At 48.5% G+C, this 22,520-nt stretch overlaps 1 protein-coding gene across 1 annotated transcript in view; it reads left to right on the top strand.

Moving 5' to 3' along the window:
- AMPD3 (adenosine monophosphate deaminase 3) overlaps window positions 1-22,520 on the top strand; it is a 46,185-nt gene that overhangs the window by 5,613 nt on the left and 18,052 nt on the right. Inside the window, exons 2-5 of the mRNA XM_049650177.1 lie at window positions 3,346-3,571; window positions 14,538-14,742; window positions 18,363-18,525; window positions 20,634-20,853. Coding sequence (XP_049506134.1) covers window positions 3,351-3,571; window positions 14,538-14,742; window positions 18,363-18,525; window positions 20,634-20,853 — 809 coding nt within the window. The 5' untranslated portion in view covers window positions 3,346-3,350. The remainder of the gene's footprint in view (window positions 1-3,345; window positions 3,572-14,537; window positions 14,743-18,362; window positions 18,526-20,633; window positions 20,854-22,520) is intronic.

Here is a 22,520-nt window from a genome sequence, read left to right as displayed (position 1 = left end):
ACTTATTGAAGACACTGGTAATAATTCTGCAAGAGATTGATATGGCTTCTGCAATGAAAGGAATCTATCTCTATGGGGAAATGTTGCTATATGATCCTATCCTCGGGTCATTGATGTGCCTTGGGAATCTGGGGTGAGGAACTGTGGGATATAGCATCTTCCTGATAACTGACCACAGGACCTGTTTCACCAGCAACAAGTGTTGACCTTTCATGGAACCATGGTGGGAAAAGGCTGGTTTAAACTATTTAAAGAGAAAAGAAGATCTTTTGTAGAAAGATGCATCCCAAAATGTATGTTTAGTTGACTTCAGCGAGGTGAAAATGCTTCATGGAAAGACACAGCAGTCTGTCATAAGAGCCCTCGGGCACAAAGGACCCTCTACCTCATGCCCACTTCTGAGGAGGCCTGGTGGGCTGTGTCAGGCCTGGGTGTGTTTGTAGGGGAAAGGGCTATGGGGTAGGAAGGTTGTGGGGGGCAGTTTCTGTCCAGGGCAAGAGCTAATGCAGAGATGGATCTCAATGGTGTTAATTCCCTTAGCTGGCCAGTGTCTGATGTGGATTAGGTGGGAGACGACCCTAATTACCAAAACCTGGGATGTAGAAGTTTGATTTTCTTCCTAGTTTCCTTTCATTAAAAAAACCTCTTCAGTCTATTTATTTTCTGGGGCACTTAGGTGGCTCAGTTGGTTGAGCGTCCAACTTCGGTTCAGGTCATGATCTCGCGTTTGGTGGGTTCGAGCCCCACATTGGGCTCTGTGCTAACAGCTCAGAGCCTAGAGCCTGCTTCGGATTCTGTGTCTCCCTCTCTCTGCCCTTCGCCTGCTCACACTTTGTCTCTCTCTCTCTCTCTCTCTCAAAGATGAATAAACATTAAAAAATATTTATGTTCTTTCTATCTTCTTTGTGTTTGTTAAAATGACATTATAACAGCATCAGTGATCAAAGTCAGATACTGCTTCACACATGCAGTCCTGTTATCTGGTCATCCGAGTATGTGTCTCTCTTCCAGCCCTTGTCTTTAAGGGAATGCATTTTCATCTCACTGCAACAAAGGCATGGGTACAGTTTTATGTATTAATTTTTAATTCACTGTTATTTCACAATATTTTTTATGTGATTGCACTGTCCTCATAATTATAATTTTGGTTGCTTGACTTTTTCTTCAAGTGAATGTGCTCTCATTTGGACACTTTAAAGCTTTTTATATAAATAGTGCAGGTAAACATCTTTGTGCTTTTTCCTTCAGATTCTTTTCTTAGAAGCAATTTCTGGAACTGGGTTTATTCTGTCAAATGGTATGGATGCTTTATGGCATTTGCTGCCCCTTGCCTGGGCCCTGTTTGATGTCTACTTCTGAGATGCCCTGTGAGGTTGTAGAATGCTGCACTTGACCCGCAGTCTTAGAGTGGGGAGAGGGGTTGATGGGGTCCAGCTTCCTTTTCACCTAACAGCTCCCCCTGGCTCTAGTTCTGTGTCTTCCTCTCCATTTCTCTCTCTGTCACCTTTTTCCCCAAACCCCATTCTGATGATTTCCAGCTTTCCCTTCTGTGTGCTATCAGGATGTGGACATCTCCACAGACAGCTCTGTCTCTTCCTCTTTGCAGGTCTGGCCTTCACTGTCTTGCTCTCTGCTGCTACAGATCAGCACAGTTACGTGCCAACTTCCTCCCTCCACAGCAGCTCCCTCCCACTCAATCACTTGGAGGGGAGAGGCCCAGGAAAGCTATCGTCCTGGGTGTGGAGGGAAGGAGGAAATTGGATTTACAGTCAAGGGGCTCACAGATGTACTTTGACTGGTGTTTGACCTGCTTTCTTCCTTCCTGTCTGTGTCATGAATTAGGCCCATGAGAACACCAGAGCAGCAAGCCTCCCTGGGCACTGGAAAGCTCTCTGGTATCTAGAAATTACAGCACTTAGAACTGAGAGCACCTTGGAGACTGCCTAGTCTCATCCCTTTATCTCACAGAGGAGAAAACTGTGAGGCACAGAGAGTGACTGTCCCAAGGCTGCTCAGTGAACCTCTCCTCCCCTGTAATTGCTTCCTTTCCTGGCCACACGGAAACGGGGCTCCTGTCTTACCTTCATCCTCGTCTCCCGGCTGACTAAACCACCTCTCTCTTTAAACCTTGCTCAAAGAAACTGTGGTAATAGGTAGACAGGACACCCTTCTTCCAGAGCTGCTCTAGTGAAGGTAGCTTGTTGATAGGATGCAGTATTCATCCATTCGGTAGGAGTGATGCTGGGCACAGCCAGGGAACCTACCCTGCCACCTAGCTGGACAAAGAGAAGCACTACAATGTAGTGGTTAAGAAGACAGGCATGGGGACCAGGTGCCTGGGTTCAAACCTCTGAACAGAGGCTCAGAGAGGAAAGGGGCAGAGGGCCAAAGGCTGAGAACAGCGCAAGTCTCTGCTCATTTAGTAAAAGTGTGACCCCGGGCAAGTTAGCTCTCTGTGCCTTCATTTTCTCATCTGTAAAATGTGAATAATAGGATTCACTGAGTTAATAAGTAGAAAGGGCTTGGCAAAGTGTACCTATTAATAAGTCCTATATAAATGTTAAAAGAAAGACAGACAGGCAGAAAGAAAGAAAAGAAAGGAACAAACCAGGTAATTTAGGCCAGCTAGGGATAATAAGGAGCCAGTGTGAAGAGAGATAGGCCAAGCTTTGAGGAAGTAAGTTTTCAGCGGGGCTGTGAAAGGTAGAGTATCCCTGTCTCTAAACCTTTATTTTATTTGCTGTGTCTTGTTCAGAGTTCCAGAAAACTTGGGAGATGGTAGAACCGTCATGGTAGATTCTTTCTTTTCAGCAAAAGAGCGTGTTTTGTGTGATGAAGAATGTGGCTTTGGATCGCCCAGAGCACTGCGGCCATCTCATGGGACCTTAGGCTAATCATTAAGACCTTTGGGCTCTCATCTTCCCTGTATGCAGTGGGGAGTGAGGTTTGGTCATTGCTGTACCCAGATGGCCCCCTGATAGTCTGCAGGAGAGGGGTCTGAACTCTCCTATCCCTCCCCCGTCATGGAAACAAAGCCAGGAGAGGTAGGACTGCCAGCACGCTGTGGGTCCCCTGTGTTCGGGACAATAGAAACACACGTAGTTAGGTCATTCTTTGACTTCTGAACATTTGCTTTCTCATGAAAGGTGAGTGGTGCTATACCCTTCACATCCAATGACTTATGGAGCTAGTTTCTGAAGCTGGTGCACTGGGTTTGGTCTGGGGAATTCCGGAGTAAGACAGCTGACCCCAAGGACCCTTGTTTTAGTAGCTTCTCCTCCCCCACCCCACTGACTCGGGCCATCTGGGAATTCCAGAGGCTAACGCTTGCTCTTTTTCTGCTAGCCGAGATGCCGCGCCAGTTTCCCAAGCTGAACATCTCCGAGGTGGACGAGCAAGTCCGGCTCCTGGCAGAGAAAGTGTTTGCTAAAGTGCTCCGAGAAGAAGACAGCAAAGATGCCCTGTCCCTCTTCACTGTCCCCGAGGACTGCCCCATTGGGCAGAAGGAGGCCAAGGAGAGGGAGCTGCAGAAGGAGCTGGCGGAGCAGAAGTCCGTGGAGACGGCAAAAAGGTTTGTCCCCACAAGCCAGAGCACATGTGCACAGTGGTGCAGACCCAGGCAGGCTGTGGGCATGTGTCTGAGATAGGGGGCCTGTCCCTGGGAGCTGAGTTCATTCCTTAACCAAGACCCCTTAATTCACCACTTCTTTCTTGAAGGCCGTTTCCAGGCCTGTGTTTGGCAGAAAAGGTAAAAAAACACTTTTTCTCTGCTGCTGTTTGAACAACAAATCATGTGCATAAATACACGCCATTTGCAAATGACAGTTCTATGATCCTTTTGGAAATTTGAAGATTTCTTGGGAAACATCAATTTTACTTCTTTTCATCACTTGGCAATTACTTTGCATTATTAAATAAGTCAGTTCACTATGTGCCAGGTGCTATACTGGGCACAGAGGATGCACTAATGAACAAGATATTTCTAGTCCCTGCCCTGTTGAGCTTACAGGTAGTTGGTCTAGACAACAATTAAGTAATGGGACAAATTAAATTAAAAAATGACAAGTAATGATAAGTGCTGTATCAGTGAGGGTCTAACCAGAAAAAACAGAAATCACTTAAATACTGGAAGGAGGATTTAAAATTCTTCTTTTTTTAAAGCTTATTTATTTTTGAGAGAGAGACAGAGCGTGAGCGTGGCAGGGGAGGGAGGGGCAGAGAGAGGGAGACACAGAATGCAAAGCAGGTTCCAGGCTCTGAGCTGTCAGCGCAGAGCCTGACATGGGGCTGAACCCATGAGCCATGAGATCATGACCTGAGCTGCAGTCGGACGCTTAACCGACTGAGCCACCCAGGCAGCCCTGGAAGGAGGATTTTAATGCAGGGAATGGTTGCTGAGGTGGCGGAGACCTGAGAAGACAAGCAGAGGGCAGGGAGGCAGGCCGGAGACTCAAAGCAGTAGGAAGCAGCTACCACTTGAGGCCGCAGGGATGATGGAAAGAGACGGTGCTGCTGGAGCCCAGGGGGAAGAAGTTGGAACTGTGGTGGCCTTTTCGATGGAAAAGGAGCCAAGGAGGAGAGGCAGCAGCTGCAGAGATGCTTCCAAGGCAGAGATGGAAGCAGGAGATACCTAGCTTCAATCCTTCTGGCACCTTCCAGTTTCTCCCAGTGGTTGCCATTGGCCAAACCTAGCCAGAAGCCAGCTAACACAAAGCAGGAAACACAGGGGGGCAGGGGGGAGGTTGAGAAGTGGATCTGAGGACAAGCAGGCCTAGCATGGGTGCTATGAAGTAGATGAATAAAGGGTTGAAGGAGAGAGAGAGAGAGAGACCTCAGGCTGGAGGGATAGTCAGGGCTCAGGTCAGACTGGTCTTGTGCTCCCTGATGAGAAGTTTGGATCTTAAGTCCAAGTACAATGTGAAGCCCTCCTCCTTTCAGTTGATCTCACCCAGGAGAGCGGAATTAAAGAATAAAAGAACTTTGAGAAAAAGTCTAGTGGGGCTTTAGCTGGGTGCTTGGACCACCAGCATACTGCAGACCTCAGAGCTAACATGGTGGAACGTGAGCCCTAACTGTGACCTGGTCAGCAATCAGGTCCTTCCTAAGATATCTCCTTATTTTTAAAGGCACGCCCTCTGCTTTCTTGGTAGTATAGAATTTCAGTATTTCCTTCACTTTTTGGGAAAGAAGTAAAAAGGCAAGTACTGGTATAAAGGCTTCGCCATCCATAAAATAAGTGAGGGGCTCTGGGCCCATGGAGGGAAGGGGTAGTGAGTGCCGTTAGCCGGCTGTGAGTGCCAGCCTGTGTTAGGTGAGGTGGGGTGGCTGGAGGTCCAACAGTGTGTTCACCCCTGGAGGGTCAAGAAGAGGGGCGCCTGGGTAGTTCAGTTGGTTAAGCGTCCGACTTCAGCTCAAGTCACGATCTCGCGGTCTGTGAGTTCGAGCCCTGCGTCGGGCTCTGGGCTGATGGCTCAGAGCCTGGAGCCTGCTTCCGATTCTGTGTCTCCCTCTCTCTCTGCCCCTCCCCCGTTCGTGCTCTGTCTCTCTCTGTCTCAAAAATAAATAAATGTTAAAAAAAATTAAAAAAAAAAAGAAGAGCATGACTGTAGAGGCCCCTCATCCACACTGCACCGGCTTAACAGAGGGCTGGCTTTGTGGACTGAATGGTGTGCAGAACCCGCTGTGTCTTATGAATTGAGCATTTTCGACCCTTAATAATTGGAAGAGAAGAAGTCCTGGTATTTTTTATTATCGGGAATAGTGGGGTTCTGAGGCCAGTTTCATTACAGGGTGACACCGGGCCTCACATCTGCAAAAAGAGAGTGTACTCTTCTTATCAATGCCCAGGCTAACAGCAAAATGGAAACTTTCTTACTCTAAGTCCAAATGGTGCCTCATGATTTCCAGAAATTCTTCCATAGGCTGGCTCCTCTCCAGGAATTATGTTCTGTCCCTGCTCGTTAGGATGTGGTGGTCTTGGTTCGCATCTATCTGCTCCCTAACACTGGAAGCTTCCTGAGTTCTGTATCTGGATCCCCAGGGTCTAGCCTAGGACTTAGGCCATGTTGGTGAGCAGTGGATGTGGGACAGAGAAAAGCTGTAGTATCTTCACAGATAGCACTTCAGGGTGGCTACAGCTCTCTGGACCATTGTGTTCTGTCACTCTCTAGTATGTTCTATGACCTTAGAAAATTAGGAAACGTCTCTGTGCCCTAGTTTCTTCCTCATCTATAAAGTGGGGATGGTAACAGTAGCTACTTTTGTGGGGTGTTGTGAGGAATGAAGGAATTGACATGGAAAGGGCCTAGAACAGTGTCACAATAAGCCCTCTGTTAAATGTTCACTGTTTGCCCAACTTCCTCCTGGGGAGACAGCATCAGCTACTGCTTACTGTGGGCTCAGTGCTGGGCTGTGTGGTTTGCTTTCATTCTTTAATCCCCACATCAAGCTTATTAATTGGATATTCTTATGGACTTCATTTTGCAGATGAGGAAACTAAGGCACAGAGAGGTTAAATTAACTTGCATGAGAATGCAGAGTGAGTAAGTGACAGAGCAGGGAGTAGAATCCACGACTTTTTTTTTTTTTTTAATGTTCATTTTTGAGAGAGAGAGAGAACACGTGTGTGGGGAGGGGCAGACAGAGATGGGGATGGAGTATCCGAAGCAAGCTCTGTGTTAACAGCACAGAGTCCCATGTGGGGCCTGAACCCACAGACTGTGAGATCATGACCTAAGCAGAAGTCAGACACTTAACCAAGTCGGACGTTTGACTGAGCCACTCAGGTGCCCCAAAGAACCCATGTCTTTTGAATCTAGAACCCCACACCTTGATCATGAGGCTATTCCATCTCCAGCCAGGGGTGGAGTCTTTGGTTCCACCCGTAGATGCTGGAATGACACTGGGTGCTGCTCCCCAGGGTATTATTGCCGGCTTTTGAATGAAATGAAGGAAGCTGGGCCAGAGCTCCCCAAAAGAAAAGCTGCTTTTCTGCCAAAGGATGGACTGATCCCCAGACTACCTATCAGAAGTCCCAGTGTTCTCCAGAGGGGTACATCCCTAATTTTCTTTCAGCCTCACTGCTCAGTAGAGGCACCATTATGCAAACATTCAGACGTGGACAGTCCCTGGAGGAACCCTCTCCCCAGCTTCCTCTTTGTCTCTGGCTCCTCCTTGACACTCTGGAATGTAAGTGGTGATGTGGAGACATCCTGCAAGGAGCCCCCAGGCCTAGAGCCTGCAGCACATCTCCAGATACCCAGAGTCTGTGGGTTTGTGTTTCAAACTGTGACATGAGAAGGGACATCGTTTGGAAAAAGCCCTTTCTCACCCTGGCTCTTCTGAGAAGCCTGAATATTCCTGGCACTTGGAGAAAGCCTTTCTTTACAACCATTGCCTTTTTCTCTTTTATGAAGCAAGCAAGCAAGCAAGCAAAGACTATTGGAGGTCTAATGTAAAGGCACAAACTAAAATCAGGAAATAAAACAGTTTCTTCCAAAAAGAAGAAAAACTAGATTGTGAATAAGAAAGATGAGCACCTAAAACATGGAGGCTGGCTCCAGGAAGCCAGCAGCTGTAAGAGCTGAGCTGGGTTCAGACACAGCCCTTCTGGGATTGGGGGCTCTTTCCAGGGAGCCAGTGATTCAGCCTGCTCAGAGAAGCACTTGTTTTGCAGAGGCTGGGACCTCTGGTCTCCATCACTGCTCCCCCAGGCTGGGTGAGGAGGCCAGCAGGGACAGCTTGCTACTGGGCTGTACTTCCTTAGGAAGATGGCATTAGCTAAGACTCTGTTGGGACGTGGGGGTGAGTCAGGGGGTGGGTCCAAGAGGGGTGGACGATCTATGGAATCAAAGTTAGGGGGCAGAGAAAAGAAGACAGGAAAACCTGAGAAGTACCCAGAAGCTCTCTTTTGTTCACTCCTCCTTTTTTTTGCCTTTGCTCACTTTGAATTTATCATCCTACCTAGCCAGAGCGCATCTACCCTACTAAAGTACAAAGTTGGAACTTAGCCAACACTGATGGTGACATGAAAAATGTCTGTGCAACCAAAATGTACATTAGTGCTCCCCAGCTCTCCCATTTCTTCTTTTTGAGCAGCTTTATTGAGATACAATCTGCATACCATACAGCCCACCCATTTAACCTGTACAAGTCAGTGGTTTTTATTATACTTGCAAAGTTATGCAACCATCACCACAATCAGTTTTAGAACATTTTTATCATTCCCCAAAGAAACCCTAGTAGCTTTCAGCTGTCATATCCCCAGTACTCTCGTCCCATCTCCTATTTATTCTTACTTCATGTAATAAGCTTGGTGATCTTGTTTCTTATCCTGTGACAGATTTAAGGAAGGAGACTAGAAGTGGGGAGAGGAATTTCTACAGGCAGGGTCATTGTGGTGACTGTAAGCTCAGGCGTGGGAGTCAAGGCCACTGGGTTCAAATGACACCCATGTGTTAGTACTGAGTGCACTTGGGCGAGGTCTTCACTGCAGGAGCCTATTTCCTGATCTGCACAATGAGGGTAATAAAACACCTACCTTGGGAGAACTAAGTGAGCTAATATGCATGACTACTTAGGACAACACTTGGAACATCATTAGTGTTCTTGTTTCTGTCATTATTATTTGACAGTCACCAGTGAGGGAGGAAACTATGAAAAGCAGACACAAGAATTTGAAGTCTTGGGACAAAATGCCTTTAAGCTCATGACTGGGTAACACGGTGACGACTCTGAGTCATCGAGAGAACTTGCAATTATGTTCAGCACGCTCTGATTAAGATATAGGAATTATGAATTTCATTTTAAAAAGCCACGTCATAGTTGTTGTTGTTGTTTTTTAAATTAGGGTATAAAGGGGACAGACTTTGAAAAATGTAGCTTTCTAGAATAGCTGCTTTCCCAAGTAAAACAGATAAATAGATAGTTGTTATGAGTTGAGCATAGTACAGCTACAATGTTATTAAATCATTTTGTTTAATGAAATTTCTTTTTTTTTTTAAGTATTTTTTGGGAGAGCACAAGTGGGGGAAGGGCAGAGACAGGGGGACAGAGGATCTGAAGCGGGCTCTGCACTGAGAAGCTGACAGGCTGACAAGGCTGACAGCCATGAGCCCGATGTGGGACTGGAACTCAGGAACTGTGAGATCATGACCTGAGCCAAAGTTGGACACTCAACCAACTGAGCCATCCAGATACCCCTGTTTAATAAAATTTCTTAAATTAGGGCTATGCAACTTTTAAAATTCAGGGCCATTAACAAAGCAGCTTCATTTAAACCTGTTTGATTCATCTGCTTTTAAAGTTAAGAACAAAAAGCTGGGGCCTTTGGGGAGGAAGGGCAATGGGAAGGGAGTTGGTGGGCAATGGAATCCTACGCTTGGTCAAGAGAGAGCAGAGGGGGATAGTGACAAGGGAGGGCAGGTTATCAGAGGGAAGTGAAGGAAGAAACAGGGGTTGAGATTGTGAATTTTTACACCTGATAGGCTTCAAGTGTGCAATTCAAAGCCACACCCCCCCGAGCAGGCCATGGTCACTTGGTGGGCACATGGAGTAAGTGCCCTCCATGGGGCCCAAGTGCCTGGCATTCCTTCTCCTAGTGTCTGCCCATCACGGAAGTGCACCAGAGTCAGCTGTATCTGCTTTCTCCCTTCTGGATCGGCTGGGACCTTTGGTTTCAGTCACTGCTCCCTACTCTCACATGAATCACTGCAGTGACAGTGGAAGCAAGAGCAACAGCTGAGCCTCTGGAGGTGGGGAATGCCTGCCCCACCTAATGGCATTCCAATTAAAACTGTGAATAAATCTCTATGCTGGTTTGTGGCTCTTGCCCCAAACCTTTATTTAAAAAAAATTTTTTTTAATGTTTATTTATTTATCTTTGAGAGAGAGAGAGAGTGAGGGAGAGGGGAAGAGAGAGAGAGGGGACAGAAGATCTGACAGAAGCGGGCTCTGCACTGACAGCAGACAGCCTGATGCGGGGCTTGAACCCACAAAGCTTGAACCCACAAGCTGTGAGATCATGACCTGAGCCGAAGTCAGATGCTTAACTGACTGAGCCACACAGCCGCCCCTCTTGCCCCAAACCTTTAAAGTGGTAGTTCTCATTTGGAAGGGTAGAGGCTACCAGAATGATCTGAGTATGTGAGAGGGAGGTTTTCAAACAAGCCTGCTCATTCTGAAGTGTTCTCCTCTCCCTTTGAGAATGATGCAGGGAGACATCTCTGATCCCGCTGCTTCACTGCTCCCACCCTCAGTGTGATTAGGTGTCTCCTCTGGGATCCCAAAATATCCAGAGCCTCTCACACACCAACGACATTGTGGTGACATTCTGCTGAGTTGTGTGGCCATCTATGCCATCATCGGTCAGTCAGTCCCTGGAGTCCAAGGTATATTTTCTATCTGTCTAGCCCTGGGGGCTGGCACTTGGTACTTTATTGAATAAAGTGACTTGTTGTACACAGTTGAGAGCATCTGGTGAAAGGTTTGGTCTGGTGACTTTCCCAGCCTTCAAGTCCTCTGGACAGACTACATAGGGGCAATGGGCTTGTGAAGGTCCCTGGGAAGATGCTGGCTATTCTCTAGAAGATTGAAGAGGGTCTTGGGGTTCTTAACTTGGGTTTAACACATGAATCAAATGTTATTACAGGAAGGCTTTGGGGTGCCCAGATGTTGAGGAGGGTTGGGAAATGGAGCAGGGTAATGATGGGGACACAGTGAATGGCAGGGGCAGCTGAGGGCCATAGAGCTGGGGGGAGGGGCACCAGACAGGTGCTAAGAGATACCACAATAACAGCCCATGTGACCAGTTTGTGTCCTTGTATAGAGGACCTGTTTGGGCAAGAAGGTTCTTGTGACCCAGAAGTGCCATCCATTTCAGAGAGGTCAAAGATGCTCCTGGCCCCTTGGGCCCTTAGGCTTGGCCTGGAGCTGGTGTCCTCACAGCCCCACACCCTGCCAGCTCTTTGGTAGGAGTGAGTTTCTGCCAGGTGGATGTGTGGGTGGGGGAAAGAGGGGGCGTGCCAGCTGTGGCAGAGAGATCTGGCTTACTCTGATGGCCCAAGGGCTAGCACGAGGTAGAACAGGTGGGACTGTGGACAGACAGATCTTGGCCCATCATAAGGAAATGCTTTCTAACAGTGGCAACAGATCATGTTTTGTTCACCTTGTTTGTGTGCTTAGCACTGGCCTGGCCCAGAGTAAGTGCTTGGTAAGTGTTTCTTGAACAAATGATTGATTGCTGATGTCTTATCCAGAAATGTAATGAGCTGTCTATCAGTAGAGGTATTCAAGCAGAGGCAGTGTTAATGAGAGGACTGGTGTGTGTAGTGTTTAAAATCCTTTCCAGCTAGGACACTCCCTTGTTCTATAATCCAGATAAAGCTTACTTTAAGCTTATTAAAAGACAACTTCTTTTATTGCTGTTACACATGCGGGGCTTCAGACAGCCTTGAGAGGGAAAGAAAGACAGGTGTGTGGACACATGCACATATTCAGTCACTCAGTTGCTGCTTTCCACCTTTGTTGGCTGAGCCTTGGTTGAATAGAATGGATACTAGATATGCGCCTACAGTAGACAGAATTTCTAAAATGCCCTCCCCAAAGATGGCCCTCCCTAATCTCCAGACTTTCTGATATGATGAGACATCACTCAGCGATTATACTGTCATATGTAGCACAGTAGCAGACTTGAAGATAAGGAGGCTACAGAGGTGGACTTGATCTAATGACATACATATAAAGAGTAGGGGGCTCTCTCTGGCTGGTAGGAGAAGGGAAGTCAGAGAGGTTTGGAGGGGGTTGTGTGCAAGAATCAGAGAGCAACCCCTGCCCAGTAGCCAACCAGGAACAGGAACCTTAGTCTTATGGCCATGTGGAACTGGATTCCGCCAACAGCCTGGATGAGCATGGAAATGGATTCTTTCCCAGAGTCTCCAGATAAGAGCTCAGTGAAGCCAGCATCTTGATTTTGGCCTTTTGATACCTGGAGCATAGAGCCCAGCCAAGCCTACCCAGACTTCTCACCTACAGAACTGTGAGCCAATAAATGGGTGTGGTTTTTAAGCCACCAAGCTTGTGGCAATATGTTTTGTTCCCCAATAGAAACAATACAGGGCTCTCTCCTTGGGCTCTAGTTAGCTTTTCCAATGTTCTGAGATATAAGCTTAATGGTTAGCTCTTGTTACTCCAAGCCCTTGCCCAAGGCGAGCAAGCCCTGAGGAGTTGCCCCATCTGTTGTTTAATCTATCCCTGTGCCTGCAAAATCTGAGCTCCTAGCCCACAGATGTTCACATGTGACAGTCTGGCGCTCACTTGAAGACCAAGACAGGAGCCATAATGTCTTCAAGAAGAACTCTTTGGGCACCTGCTGATGGGTACTGGCTTCCTCACTGAGGCAGAGGAATATGGACATTCCTAGGACAAGCCTGGTGGGTTCTTGGCTTAGGCAGCCTTCCAGTTTCCTGATTATGCTGGGCTCCGTTACCTTTCTTACCTGTTGCTCACCTTAGATGTTACCTTGCTTCTCCCTGGTGAGACTGGCCCTCAGGCAGCATTGGCTGAAGCATGGGGGTGAAGTTGGCAAAGAGACAAAACAGTGAGCTGGCAGGCATGTGAATGACACAAATGCCAGAGTCTTATGGGACCCAGCTGAACCGGTCAAAATGTTAGAGGGAGCCCAAAGTAATAGCTCTTCCTGTAGGTGTGAATAACCAAAAGATGCCAAAGTGAGAACTGTATTGGTCAAGGTAAATCTGCCTTTGAGGAATGATTGACTGGCATGAGTTGACATCTTCCTTGGGGGCATGTTGCTTAGCTTAGCTCTGTGGAAAGGATGGATGGCAGGCTGGAGAGAGCCTGGGTTGTAGGCTCCTGGAGTTCAGGCTGCCTTTCCTGAACAACTCAGTGCATCTGTTATGCAAGGCCCAAGGTCAGGGCAAAGTCAAACTCTTGAAAAGGGGCTGCCTCTACTTTCCAGGTGTAAACAGCCTTGCCCCAAAGAGGTGATAACACAAGTGGGCAGATAAAGACCTGAGAGCCATGGCAAGCGTTGGGTGTATAGACAGAAGAGGTAAATGTGGTTCCTGAAAAATTAGCAACGGGCCTGTAAGGAGACCGGGTCAAGTGTCAGGAGGAAGGTAACCTCTTCCAGGTGACACATAAGGCCTGTTTGGAGATCAACCAATTTTTCCACCCCTTCTAGGTATCATGGCACCTAGAGGAGAGAGGGGTTCTGTGGGTCTGTGGGCCACTGAGGCCTTTACTGGTGACTGTAGGCCTTGGATATCCTGCTGAGTCCTCAGCTGGTTTCTGGCATTGGGCACTGCTGGGTGGCTATGCTGGGGGCCTGGGGTCATTAAAGTCAGAACTCCTCCCAGGAGAGGGGAGTGCTCATGGCTTTACCTCATTACTGGTTAACTCCCTTCCTGGAGATCCTAGGACTTGGGGTGGTGAGTGTTCACAAATCACTGTAAATAAGCATGAGCTTGTGGCATTTTAAAACCAACCTATGCCCACTTCCCCGAGAGTTTGTAAAATCATCTTTTGGTGCTAAGTGACCAAAGGGACCTGAGATTGATGCTGACTGATCTCTTTCTCGTAACAGAGATACAGATCTGCACCTGCCCAGCAGTAGCAGCAGCCAGGATGGCACAGATTAGGCACAGGAAGGAGCAGAGGGGGTGACGGGGTGGATAAGTTCCCAGAGAGGCGGTAGGCTATGGGCTAACTGCCACCCTGCCCTGTGACTTTGTACAAGCCCTCTTCCATCTCTGGGCCCCTGACTCCTTCATGAAAAAAAGAGGTGGGACTAGTTAGTCATCATGAGCTCTTCTGGCTCCAGTGCCCCAAATTTTGGATGCTTTGAAATACAAGGTGGTTATGTGTGTGTGACTCTGTTCATTGTCCTTCCTGAGGCTGCTCAGATGCTGGGACTCGGAGTTTGGGTGACTTAATATGGTCCTCACTCCTGCCCTTGGTGTTAGACCCCTGCAGTATGGTCTGCTCTCTGTCTCCCAAGACAGTTGCCTTCTCTAATGTTCTGTGTGCCCTGCACAGGCCACAACCATTCTTAGTGACCACAGGGAGGGGTATCTGAGGGCTGTTCTGTACCTCAGGCAGAGAGATGTGTGCAAGAGGAAGGCATAATTGGCAACTTCTTTTTTTTTTAATTTTTTAAATGTTTATTTTTGAGAGAGAAAGAGAGAGACAGAGACTGGGAGGGGGGGGGAGGGGGCAGGGAGGGGCAGAGATAGACGGAGACACAGAATCTGAAGCAGGCTCCAGGCTCTGAGCTGTCAGCACAGAGCCCAGTGCGGGGCTCAAACTTATGGACCACGATATCATGACCTGAGCTGCAGTCAGAAGCTTAACTGACTGAGCCACCCAGGCGCGAATAATTGGCTACTTCTTAATGGTAGGGCCAGTACCAGTGATTAATCAGAGGGAAATTCTCCTGCCATGTACATAACAAAGACTCTTTATCACTTGCCCCAATTAGTGACTGATGCTTCCCACTTTTCCTTGTCCTTGGCTTTTAGAAAGAAAAGTTTCAAGATGATTCGGTCCCAGTCCCTGTCTCTGCAAATGCCTACGCAGCAAGATTGGAAGGGCGCCCCGACAGCCAGTCCGGTCCTGTCTCCCACTACCCCTGTGTTCCCTGGAGCCACTTTCCAGCCCACGCCAGGGCCCTATGCCATTCCCGAGTTCCAGCGGGTCATCATCAGTGGAGATTACTGTGCTGGGGTAAGGTGTCTCCCACTCCCCATTCTCTACCCACTCCCCTGGGGGTTGTATGAAGGCTGATGGCCTTGTGCAGAGGCCAGGGTCCCCTGGGCCACTGGGGACTATGCCCAGCCCTGAAGCCTGGTCTCGTCTGTGGGTATCTAGGAGGTGGCCAGCAGGAGGCACAGAAGTCTGAAGAGAAGGAGGGTCTTAGTAGAGGTTGTGGGGTATGGGTATGTCTAGGGTGCTGCTCATCCCCGTGAGGGGGTCCTAGGGTAGCAGGCTAGCACAGTGGGCTGTGGCTGTGGCCTGCAAGTTCCATGCATTCCCTGGGTCCAGAATGCTTCTCTCTGTCCCTGCAGCCCACTAAGGAAGATGCTAGCTCAGACCCCTCAGTGTTTCCAAGTGTTGAGTGGACTTGAAGTCCAGGTTTGCGTGAAATCAGTTATTGCTTGTTCAGCTTCTCCTATGTGATTAGGCTCAGTATCCTTAAATACAGGCGAACCTCTCCCAACCAGGAAGAGGGGGTTTGAGGAGAAAATGAACAAGCTTGGTTTACACCAAGTCGGTTAACACAGTCACCAAAAATGTGCTGATTTTCCTGGTTGGATGATGCATTTTTATTGCTTACTTTCTTTTTTTTTTTTTTCCAATTTTTTAATGTTTATTTATTTTTGAGAGACAGAGAGAGACAGAGCACAAGCAGGTGAGGGACAGAGAGAAGGAGACAGAATCTGAAGCAGGCTCCAGGCTCTGAGCTGTCAGCACAGAGCCTGACGTGGGGCTCGAACCCACGGACTGAGAGATCATGACCTGAGCTGAAGTAGGATGCTCAACCGACTGAGCCACCCAGATGCCCCTACTTCTTGAAGAGAAATATCAGTTAGTGCCAGGGTTAAGTTTGGTTCTATCTCCCTGGCTCTCAACCAGCTACCTGTTGACCTCAATTGACCTTGTTGTTCTCTCTTCTTTTTAACAGTGGTTTTAGAATATATGATATATCTGAGAAAGCAAAGTAGCTACTACTCTTCTTATACATTACCCTGTAGTTTTAAAAAATATGTTATTTGTTTGAGGCAACCCTTGTGTGTTTTCACACAAATAACCTATGTACCTACAATTAATTAGGCACATATAATTTGTTTATTTTTACACAAATGGTAGTTTACACATTATACTGAGTCTAGCTTTTTTCACTTTACGGTACATCTTAGAGATAATGCCATCTCAATAGATAAAGAACTTCCTTGTTCTTTTTTTTTTTTTTTTAATATATATAAGTGCATAATATTCCACTGTGTGGATGTACCACACTTTAAGTTCTTATAGATGGGAATTTTGTTGGATTGGAAACAATGCAGTCCTTCCCCAAAGAAGCAGTATCCTGACTAGGAGTCCTTGGTGTCTACCTGGCCTCTGACATGTGGGCAGAACAGGAAAAGGGGGAGTTGAAGTAGATTGAAAGCCAGCTGAATGGGAGGATGTTGGCCTGGTTCAGTAGCTAGCTTCTTTCCATTGATTTCTTGGCACAGAGCCCCTGAGCTGGGCGGTTGGTCCCCAGAGAACTATGAGTCCATGAGAAACAGGCTGACCTTGCAGATCACCTTGGCCCCCAGTAGGCCCACTGTCGGCATGGGGCCTGCAGTATCTATAAGTGGGCCGATGGCTGGTCGTTCCCTGGAATCCCAAGTACCCTCTCTAGCCATGGCCTGAGCCCCTTGCCAGGCTGAGTCCATTGGCTCTGCAAGGTGTTTGGCTTTGTCATTGGCAGGGACGTATTTTTGTCTAAGGTTCTAAGGTGTTTGTGTCTTCTCACCTATTCCTGCTACTCTCAGAAGCCATCCACTGGAAGGTGTAAAATGGAATTAACACACTCTTATGGGGACATTTGGAATCAGGAAAGGAGAAGTTACTTTCTTAACCAAAGTGAGGAGCAACATTTAGTGAAAGTATAAAAACATGCATGGAAAAGGTATATACCAACTTCCTTCCTCTGAGGCTGGAGTAGGGTGAAGGAACAAGGAGGGTAGAGTTTTAGCTATATCTATGGTGATTTATTTATTCGTGTATATAAGAGATCTGGAACAGTAATGAAAAACATTAAAAGTTTAGCTCTGGAAGGTAAACACATGAGTGTCTGTCATATTATCTTCAGTGCTGTCTTTATGTTTAAAGTATTTTAAAACTAAAAATGATTTAAAAAAATTTTAATGTTTATTTATTTTGAGAGAGAGTGAAGGAGAGTGAGTCGGGGGGGGGGGGGCAGAGAGAAAGGGAGAGAGAGAATCCCAAGCAGGCTCTACACTGTCAGCACAGAGCCTGATGCAGGGCTTGAACTCATGAACCATGAGATCATGACCTGAGCCGAAGTCAAGAGTCAGATGCTTAACCGACTGAGCCACCCAGGTGCACCAAAACTAAAAATGATTTTTAATTAAAGCAGAGAGGAAAACTTCCGGGAACACCCCTGCCACCCTCCCCACCCTGGCGCCCCATGCTCCACCAGCATCTTGTACCTCCCTCTGCTGTGTCACTTACCTCCTGTTACGACTGTCTGGTTAGCGGCTTGTCTCCCCAGACACATTCATGTTTCTGCCACACACATCCTTGCCAAACGCACAGAGGTAAATGAGCCCAATGGAAGGTGGGAATTTATCTTGTCTGTCTTTGAGTACGAGACAGCTCTGGGAAAGCAGAACATGCTTAGGCTTTGGGACCCAGTCAGATCAGAATCCGAAGTTTGACTTTGTAATTTCTGGGCCTCTCTGGGCCGTGGTTTCCCCATTTGTAAAATGGGTTGCCATAAGGACCAAAATGAAATCTAACACTTGTCAACAAGCGCTTGTTGCCTGGGTGAATTGAATGATTAACAGACGAATCAGAAGCCAAAGCAAAGCAGCAGACAGAGCGTGCAGAGTTTTTATTTTTCCCTCTGAGGGACTCAGGTGAGTCCCTCACGTGAAAGCGATGATACCCTCTGATCAGACATATGTTCTGGCCTTGCCTCTTCATGTTCAGGATGCAACAGCAGGCTTGTGGTTTAATCAGCAGGACTTGGGGCTGGCCTTGGGGGTGCAGGCTAGAGTACCTGCCTCTTCCCTAGTCTCTGGCAGCCATAACTCTCCTCCTGTGCCAAGGGTCCCCAAGACCACCCCTGGGCTCAGTGATTCACTAAGAGGACGTCTAGGACCGAGCACACAGTTATACTCAGGACTAGGATTTATTACAGCAGATGGATGCAGAGCGAAGTCAGCACCAGGAAAAGGTACAGGGGGTGGAGTATGGAGAGGCCAGACTCCTCTCCCCATGGAGTCACCAGAACGTACTTAATTCCATCAGCATTGATTTATGACAAGTTTGAAGTGTCGTCTATCATGGAAGCTCATTAGAGACTCAGCACCTAAGGTTAATAAAAACGTTGTCTCCCAGACTCCCTGAGGAAATCAGGTGTTCGACATAAACCGAGCATAAACTGTACAGTTGAGGCTGGGTGAGCTGCTCGTGTGAGTCAGTGGTAGGAATGCCCCCTGAAGCCCAAGTTCCCAGCCACCAGCCGAAAGCCAACTTTACAGTAGATCTTGTTAAGGACAGTGGTCTCAGGCCTGTGATGCGGACTCTTCTCTGCACACCTCCTTCTGCAGATCACCGTGGAGGACTATGAGCAGGCTGCCAAAAGCCTAGCCAAGGCCCTGATGATACGGGAGAAGTATGCCAGACTTGCCTACCATCGCTTCCCACGGACCACGGCCCGGTACCTGGGTGACCAGAGGGTAGACAGTGTACCTCCAGAGGAGGGCCTCCCAGGTGGGTGCATGTGGGTCCCAAGTGGGGCACGGCCCAAGAATTGGTACTGGCTAGATGTATTCTCTTTGTTCTGGCTGGATGTATTTCTCCCACATGGTGTTTTAAGGGCAAGGCTCTGGTATTGGCTTCCTGCACCCACGTTTGCTGGTTTCCCCAATGTCTGATTCTGTGTGCACTGTGTACCCGACTCTGGGCAGAGCTGAGCTATAGAAGTTAAGAGAGAGGCAAAAGATAGTCCCTGAGCTAGAGAATCCTCCAGAGACATAGGCAATCTCATTCTGGGTGTTTAACACAACACCATCAGACAGTAAATGTTGAATTGCTGGTGGGGTGGGGTAGTGTGGGGATAGATGCAGAGTGCATGTTCTGGGGGTAGGGAAAGTAGGCTTTGACGTCAAACACACCTGCATTCTAGTCTCAGCTCCACCACGTTCTTGGGCAAGGTGTTTCGCCAGACCTCAGTTTCTCAATCTGTAAAATGGGAATAATACCTATGCCTTGGGCCTGTTCTGCAGCGTTTGGGGAAGAGGAGGTCAGAGATGGGAGGATGGTTTCTGGTGGAGACTGGCCTGTGAAGGACATAGGAGCAGTAAGTTAGGTAACGTGAATGAATACAACAAGAAACCACTATCTGTGAAGGTGGTGGTGGGGGATCAGATGAGGGCCTGGTGGTCTGCCAGTGCCCAAGGACCTGGCTGCCTGCTGGGTGTAACTGCTGTCGACAGGTCTTCTCCTGTCTGGGTTTTCCTTGAAGCTCTGAGACCTGGGCTTTGGACATCTGTTGCTACCTGGGACCCTGGGTGTATCTCAACACTTCGGGGCCCATTTCCCTATCTGTCTGAGGCAAGTTGATGCCATCTGCCCCAGTTTGGGCAAGGGCAGACAGGAATGACTGTCAAATATGTACTCTATACAAAGCAGAGTACCCCGGGGGCTGGAAATGAGCATGGTGAGACAGAGGCTGTGGCTTCTTGCAGGCCTTGGTCCTGCCTGCATCTCACAGGCCCCTGGCACACTTTAGGGATTCCTGAGCTAGCCTGGGGCTGTGCTGCTTCAGCCCCTGTGATGTCTCACTCCTGCTCTGGGACAGTCTGTTCTGAGCACTGAGTGGGGGACACTGCCTTGGTTGCTTTCTTTGATGAAGATTCCAGGGAGTGTCTCTAGCTCTCGCTGGCATCTGAGAAGGTGGGCTCTATGTGGGTTGGTTGATGTGCAGAGTTGAAGCCCCCAGTTTTACTGCTATTTAGTAGAACCCGTTCCCTGGCCAGAGACAGAGCTTATCAAGAGTTAGGAATACTCATTATAAGAGTAATGAGAATAATGTCCTCTAATTTATGGGTTAGGCGTTACTGTTACAAAGCATTTCTTATGCCCACTTTTGCAGCCTTCACCACAGCCTGTTAAGGCAGGTTGTGTTATTCTCAGATGAGCAGACAGGATCAGAGAGCTGAAGTGGTTTGTTCGGTCTCATAGCTGGGAAATAGCCAAGAGGTGTTTTCTGCCTCCTGTGGGCTAACAGCTGTGGGGACAGATAGCTCTGTCATTGCCATTCCCTGCTCTGTGGGAGATAAGCTGCCTATTCTGTGCTCACTTTGGGGAGGAGGAGGCTTTTCCATGCAGCTTCTTGGCTGCCCTCGGCTCAGGAAGATGTGGGAGGACAGGGACAATTATTCCCATTGGGCAGTCCCAAGTGCTGCCTGTTCTTTTATTAGGAGAGGACACAGCTGCCCTTTTTAATGTGCCTGGCATCCCTGTCATGCCCAGGAGGCTGGGGTTCATTTCAGTTAAATTAAAAATATTTAATGAAGTGCTAGCCATGTGCCAGGGTCTGTTCTAGGAAATGGGGATACAGTAGTAAACAAACCAAACATATACTACCTAGGATAAGTAAGTGATATTATTTTACATAGTGGCAAATGCTAAGGAAACAAAATAAAGCAGGGAAGGAGATATATGATGTCAGGGTAGGTGGGGGTGGGTGGGGTGGTTAGGTTTTAGATAAGATGATGGGGATATCCCTTATTAGAGGGCTAAGGAATGTGACTTTTGAGCTCCTGTGAGCTCAAGAGGTCAAGGGCACTTTACCATCACTCAATCCTGTTTTGCAGACTTCCACCCTCCCCCTCCACCCCAGGAAGACCCTTACTGTCTGGATGATGCTCCCCCAAACCTGGGCTACCTGGTCTGCATGCAGGGGGGCATCCTCTTCGTGTATGATAATAAGAAGATGCTGGAGCGCCAGGAGCCCCACAGCCTACCCTACCCCGACCTGGAGACCTACACAGTGGACATGAGCCACATCTTGGCTCTTATCACGGATGGTCCCACGTAAGCCAGCTTTCCCCGGGTCTGCCTCTCTTTGCATGGGGGTTGTTCTGTAGGAAGGGGCTGGGAAAGGTCAGCTCACCCTTTAACTCTGGGCTTGCCTGCACTTCAATCATACCAGAAAGAGAGTACTTGTCCCCTTCCCCAGTGCTTTGTGGGTTCCTGCAATGATTTTCCATCATAGGCTGGCATGTTCTTAGAGTGGTACTACCTGTCCCTTCTGCATCCTAGATGTGGAGCTTCTGTTTGCTGGTGGCCACCTGTGTACCTGAGAGCGGCTGCTCTCTCTCTCCCCAGGCAGGGCAGTGGCCTTGTGGAGATAGTGCCCAGGGCATTACCACAGGTGGTAGGGGAGAGGTGAAGGCTGTTGCTGCAGGCATTGGGTTTCCCATGTTTCTGGAGGGGAGAGTGCAGGGAGCCTGGGGACTTTGTGCCATGACCTCCAGGATGCTCATGGGCTTGGCTGAGCTAACCTGTCAGGCGGTCAGTCATCTATCTCCCTGCATTGGGCCCCTCCCTCCTTGGTGAGCACTGCAGCTCATCAGCAGAGGAGGGCCGGTCCCTGAATCCTCAAGTGGCTGGACCCCTGTGCTGTGACTGTCCAGCCAGGACTGGAAAGCTGGGGGAGGGAAAGGGTGCTGGTCATTGCCGAGGGACCTCTCTTGCACTGCCTTTAGGTTTTTTCTGGGAATGGTGTGATGCCAGTTCCCAAGAGAGGGAGTGGGCCCCTGGGGGGTGGGCAGAGTAGTTCTCTGTCCTCACTGATCTGAGGACAGATCTGGGAGGGGGGAAAGGCAGTTCCCAGCAGGCTTGCCTCTGCCTTGTGAGGAGGAACTTTGAGGGGGAGCCTTGGGAGGGGGGGAGGGGGAGGACCCTGGCTGTTCCGGGAGGTATGTAAACAGTAGCTGTCCTGTCCAGGAGGCTATCCAGGTGAGACCTGCTGGGGAAAGGATTGGGTGGAGATGGCTTTTGAAATCCCTCGTGACTCAGACTCTTCATGCATCCTCTGTGCCGCTCTGGGGCTTGCCTCGGCTGACATGGTGACGTTCCAGGGTCGACAGCTGGTCCTTAAGAACGTCCGAGTGATTGCATGCCATGAGAGCTGCTGTTTATTTGGGGGCCACAAGGAAGTAGGGTGGCGTGACTTGTGGTTGAAGTTTCCGTGTGGCTTGAGCACAGGCACATGGCCAAACCCCTGGGTTGGTTGTGGGCTGGTGGTTGGCCAGGAGCAGTGAGTTCCCACCTCTGGGGGCCTTTGCTGGCTGGTGGGAGCATCAGTCCATGCAGAAATTTCTGTGCTACTAAACATCCCTATATTCCTAATCTGCCCATGATACAAAACATCCTCTGCTTGTCTTGAGACCTTAGAGTTGAAGGGTCTTCAGGTCTTGGGGTTTGGGGAATGTCATTAGATTACAGGATGCTTCCTCTCTATGCCAAAGGTAGTCAGGTCTTGCCTTATAGTTTGACTGTACTCCTGATCTTCTGGGGAGAAGTGAAACTCTTTAAAGAAGTAAAGGTGGCTGAGGATCAATGGGAAGACATAAGGAAGGAAGGAAGGGGTGAGGAGGGAGACTTTTATTGAGCATCCGCTCGGCTCAGAGTTAGGCCCTTCACACACATGAGCCAATTTAACCGCCAGTTCAGTCCTGGGCATTGCCATCTCTGTA

This window comes from Panthera uncia, chromosome D1 (assembly GCF_023721935.1).
Source record: "Panthera uncia isolate 11264 chromosome D1, Puncia_PCG_1.0, whole genome shotgun sequence".
NCBI classification, from domain to species: domain Eukaryota; kingdom Metazoa; phylum Chordata; class Mammalia; order Carnivora; family Felidae; genus Panthera; species Panthera uncia.
This window is presented reverse-complemented; position numbering and strand designations above follow the sequence as displayed.